The sequence below is a fragment of the Vollenhovia emeryi genome, unplaced genomic scaffold, assembly GCF_000949405.1.
Source record: "Vollenhovia emeryi isolate VEMERY1.0 unplaced genomic scaffold, V.emery_V1.0 DF939416.1, whole genome shotgun sequence".
In the NCBI taxonomy this organism is placed as follows: domain Eukaryota; kingdom Metazoa; phylum Arthropoda; class Insecta; order Hymenoptera; family Formicidae; genus Vollenhovia; species Vollenhovia emeryi.
This window is the reverse complement of record NW_011966950.1, coordinates 56,642-62,027: the sequence shown is the minus strand read 5'-3', so window position 1 is coordinate 62,027 and position 5,386 is coordinate 56,642. Positions and strand designations below refer to the sequence as shown.

Sequence of the window (5,386 nt, the reverse complement as noted above, 5' to 3'; positions counted from 1 at the left end):
GAAAAGAAGAATGGGTCAAGTGCGTATGCACGAGGATCACCTTGACACAAAGGTGATCCTCGTTTTTGCACGATAACATTTCGCCGTAATGCAGCAGAGAGATTGTGCGTCCTTGGGACCTGTTTTTACTCCGAAGAAATAAAAAAGAAAAGTACGAAAACGCCCGAGATCTCTTTCTTCTTTCTCGGCGCATAAGAGCGGCCGTTGCATAACACATATCTCCCTTGCCTTTCGCGACATCACGTGCTACTGGAGAGACCATGCGCAACGCATAGTCGTATAATGTTGTATATAACAGACTGCGTGTTTGACTGAACAAGTATACAAACTTTAGAAAGAGACAACTTACTTTGAGTAGTCGTCCTCTCTCTGTCGCTCTCTATCATTCCCCTTACTCTTCTATCACCGCCACTATTTATTAGATGAGGCGACTGTCGGCTATCTCGTTCTAAAGTTTCTACATATTCTCAACACGGGAGAGGTAGGGAACGCGTAGTCCATTCTTTACTATTGTCTTTGGCGCAACGTGAAAAAGATCGGAAGGTGCGAGAAGAAAATGGGCGCCGCAAGCTTCGTCCTCCTGTTCTCGATCGGACTCGATCGCGTCGAGGAATCCGTTACGCAGCCGCCTCTCGCCGGGGTGGCGATCTCGACGATCGTGCACTGTGATTAACGAAGTCGGGGAATTACGTGCATTTTATTTCTTCTTTTTTCCCCTTTTTCGAGGACACGCTTGGAAGTAAACGAAATCCGGTTTGTAAAACTGTGTAACCGAGACGCGCGCGCGCGCGCGCGCGATATTCGGTGGCGAGTTGCGTAAGACTATGCATGCAGGTGGGACATACGTGTGCGAATGCGTACGTACGCGCGCGTACATACGCGTGTGTGCGATTTGCTATGAAAATAAATGCGAAAGCATCAGGTCGGGTATCAGCGTGATACTTTCCCGGTCTATGACGACCGGTTCGCACCACCCGACCGGCCATAGCCGCCGCCGAATCCGAGGCCGAGGCACGCTGCTGAAACAGTTCCAGCCGCGGACTCGCGTCGCATTCGTCCACCGACCGTTTCTTCTCGCGGTGCGTGCACGGCGAGCGCGGGTAATCCCGAGGCTTCGATCCGATTTGTAACACGTAATATACCGCCACCCTCGACCACCGCTCTGGTCTCCTCCCTGGTCCACCGATCGCGGGTGAGTGCGTGTCCGGCCGGCGACGTGCGTTGGAGAACACAATTGGAGAACGGTAAGAAGTGCGACGCGGCACGCGTGACACGGTCCACCGAATTCGCGAGCGAAAGCTCATTCGAACTCCTCGAGAACTTCTCCGCCGGATGAGGCTGGTCCTCTCGAGCCATTTCCGGAGGACCAGTAAACGGTTGTTAACGTTCTGTTGTTAATTAACGCTGTAACAAGAGCCGCGATAGCGATCGGCCCAGCCGCTTAATTACAGCCGGGAAATTAATTTTCTCGTACTTTCTAAGTGAGGTCGCGTGCGCTTTCACGTTAAGACGCGATCGCGGCGACTTCTCATGTCGTAACCTCGCTTATTTTTCATATAAAAGTTCTATATAATATAAAAGTTCCGTAGTTTGTGCAAAACGTTTAGCGTTCACCCTCGGGATAGCACGACAGAATATTACTGTACCGTTAGAAATGAGCTTAGAAGCCTGTGTGAAAAGAGACGTCTCATTGAAAATATATGCGTATGCGCGAAACGACGTAAAGTCGACAAAAAATAGTTTTCTATACTTCTAAACTCAGTGGTTTCGGTATGAAAATGTTCTACTGCACAGTCCGCACTCTGTCCTGGCATTAGTTTGTGCATAAAAGTACGCGTTTAGCATCGCTTTAAGACGCAAAGGAATATTAATTGTTTATAATACCTGGGTATTAAAACAATTCTGTGCGATTAAATTTTCATATGAGGCGAATTAATAAAAACTGTAAATCGCCTCTAGGTACACACATCTAGATACACATTCAAGAACAGAACGATATTTCAATGCTACACGTGTAAGATTCGTAGAAAATACCTGCGCATTTGGAAAAATTTGGAAAAATAGATTACATGATTACCGTGTAACAACATCGCTTACGTATACATCACTGCTGAGCGTATACACAAGCTGTAAACGTCAAATAATAACAACTTTTTCTCATATCGCGGCTTATCGATTCGCGCTATGCTATTTCAGTTCTACCATGCTATTTCGGTTCTCTTGAAATACCTTTGAATATGTAATAACACTTGGAGATACCGTAAGTCGATCGAGACAATTGGAGAACGGTGTACTTTCGACGGTAATGTGATTTCAAAACTAATCGACCCAGACAGCACAGAGAATTCAAAAGGACTCCTTTTGGAATTCCCCGAAAATTATGAAATGAATTTCCATTCCATTTCTCCACTAAAGATATTCCCGATAAAAAATTTGTCATACATAAGCATGTATAAATATATACAATTGTATAAAATAATATAAAATATAATTGTATAATTATATAAAATTAGGAAGACTCGTATAGAAATACACAATGTGAAAACATGTGTATGTCTGTATATATATATATATATGTTTATATTTATACATGTTTATGCACGAAGACTTTTTATCGGATTCTTGAAAGTTCAAAAAGAATTTACTTTTATGTCACTAATTTTGAACTCTTTTCCGAGTACAAAAAATTTTTTAACTATACTCTAGAAGAATTCACATCGGAAAGGGTCTCTTTCGGGGTTTATTTTCAACAGATTACGCCAATTCATAAAGAATTTTAAAAAAGTGAAACCTTTTTAGATTCATTACAATCGCCTGTGCTACTTGGGGAGTTATCGTTTTCGTTTTGTTCACCCCAATATCATTACTGCCGATATTTTTGACGATTTACACGAGTTATAAAAATATTCTGACAGCTTTAAAATAATAATTTTTAATTAAAAAAATACGTGCTCTTTAATTAATAAAACTAATGACTTTTAATTAAAAAACACGTGATATCCCGAATAATTATTTCTTTAATTAAAGATTTCACATCTTTATGTAATAAAGCTCTCATTTCTCTAATTAGTAAAATTAACTTCCGGACGCTATATATCTTTTTGATCAAATTTCGATATAGTGTGCGCATTTGAGCAGTAATTTTTAATATGTACTTTTCAGTGGACGTAATCCACGCTGACAAAAATATTTCTGTAAAAACAAAAGTATTATATTGTCCACTCGATGGAAATGTTCCTTCAGTATTTGTGCAGCAGATACATCTATTCAGACAAAATGTCTAATTCCCCAGTAGAAGCCTCGCTTTTTGAAAATATCCGAGACGCGAACAAGGAACAAAATAAAATAATTTTAGACTCGTAACTTCTTTTCACTGTTGCAAGAGAAAATCAGATACGTATTTCACTCTTCAAAGTAACATGCGGTACTAAATATTTTCTCATTTTTCTATCAGACTCGTGAGAAATGCTTATCCACCTATCTTATTTCCGCAATTTTCAATCTATTAACAAGTTTTCTAATAACAAGCGCACTTTGACAAATGCAATTCATCGAAGTGCATTACAATACGAATACATTATCATTCGATATCGACTTGTGAAAACAACTCCTTCGAGTCTTTTTGCCGTTTGCTATGGAGGTCACTATTGTTCAATTGTCTGGCCACAACTATTTAATGCATCGCGGGTACCAAGCTGTGAAACCGCATAATACGATACGATTTCGATAACTACGATACCCCCCGCCCCCCCAACTTGATTATGCCCGGTCGCGCAATACTTAATTACCCTGCAAAGCAACACGAGCGCGTCTGTCGTTTATACGGCCGCTATACGCGCTAATTATACATCGCGCAATACGCTCTAGATAGCTTTCCGTTCTGTATAAAAGAGAATACATGTATAATCATGCGGCGCGCGCGGCGGGAAATGGTATTTCGGCCGCGCGGACGATGACGCGCGCTAATTTTAATCATTTACGAATTATTCACGATTCCCGCGTATCTTCAGGGAGACCCGTCGAAGGATCGATCCTCTCGGCCGCGATGGAGCCGAGCAATACGGACGACGTGGCACCGGACAGGGTAGCCGAGACTTTCGCCGGCCAGAAGATACTGGTGACCGGCGGCACGGGTTTCCTCGGAAAAGTGATGATCGAAAAGATGCTGCGGTGCCTGCCCGACGTCGCGCAGATCTACGTACTCATCAGAACGAAGAAGGGCAAGGATCCCAAGCACCGGCTCGACGAAATATTCAATTCCCCGGTAAGCCCTGGCACGGCCCTGCTTGCGAAAAGATACTTGCGAAAAGAACCTTGATACTTTCTAAAAGAGCGCGCGAAATACTGCATCAAATTGCACAAGAAGCGAATTCGAGTATAGTCGACCGATTAATTGTACGGCAAGTACTACACGCGGATGCATGCACAATATCTTTACACCTCGCCTTGTTTAACACCAGGAAGATTCTCTCTCTCTCTCTCTCTCTCTCTCTCTCTCTCTCTCTCTCTCTCTCTCTCTCTCTCTCTCTCTCTCTCTCTCTCTCTCGGGCGCGCGGGAGCGCCAAAAAGAGAAAGTGCGTGACTATGACTTTGCTATTGCGTTGCGGGTTGCATCATTGTTGCCTTACAACGATGGCGCGTGGTGCAGCTAAGAGCCTTGTAAAACGGCGCGTTTCCTCTCTCGCGCGCGCGCGCTTTGGGTATTTCTCGAATAAAGTTCGCCAGTGAAAGTATACTAAACCGGACCATCAACCACCGCAACGTCGCAACCAGCCGAGCCATCTATGTGACGAAAGAAACCGAGTCAAGGCTCCCGTCGAAAATACAAGTCGAGGGAAGTGAGATGGTGATTATTGGTATCGCAGCGGCACCCGCCGCCCGATCTCGGTGAAAGTGCCAGGAGTTGCACGTTTCGCGGCCCACGTTATGTCACGTCATTTCAAATTTTAACGTAATACCGTAAACACACGCCGCCTTATACGCGCGCGATTAAGGTTCCTATAAATTAGACGCCATTAGAATACGATCTTCCCGCGTAGGTGCCCGTTTCGGCTGGGAGAAACGATTATTGCGGGAAAAAAATCGACTGCATTCAACCCGCTCGGTTTGCTTACCATTCGGAGCGAATTGAAGCGAACGCGATTATGTTGAAGCAATGATAAAAGCTGCTTACGACTAAAAAGCAGTGATAAAGAAATTCGACTCTATCTTTCTCTGATGTTCAGTCGTGGTCGGAAAGGTTGCCCGACGTTTTATAATAAATTTCGGAAATACAGTCTGTCGTGCGAGAGATTCTTGCTTTCTGCTCACGGATGTGTGCAGTGACGCATTATTAGAGTAAAGGAATGATATGCGCGTATATACAGGGTGGTCCAGTGATGAGTAG

At 43.7% G+C, this 5,386-nt stretch overlaps 1 protein-coding gene across 1 annotated transcript in view; it reads left to right on the top strand.

The window, feature by feature from the left end:
- Window positions 1-1,024: 1,024 nt before the first annotated feature.
- LOC105557800 (putative fatty acyl-CoA reductase CG5065) overlaps window positions 1,025-5,386 on the top strand; it is an 18,355-nt gene continuing 13,993 nt past the window's right edge. Inside the window, exons 1-2 of the mRNA XM_012005158.1 lie at window positions 1,025-1,244; window positions 4,011-4,264. Coding sequence (XP_011860548.1) covers window positions 4,046-4,264 — 219 coding nt within the window. The 5' untranslated portion in view covers window positions 1,025-1,244; window positions 4,011-4,045. The remainder of the gene's footprint in view (window positions 1,245-4,010; window positions 4,265-5,386) is intronic.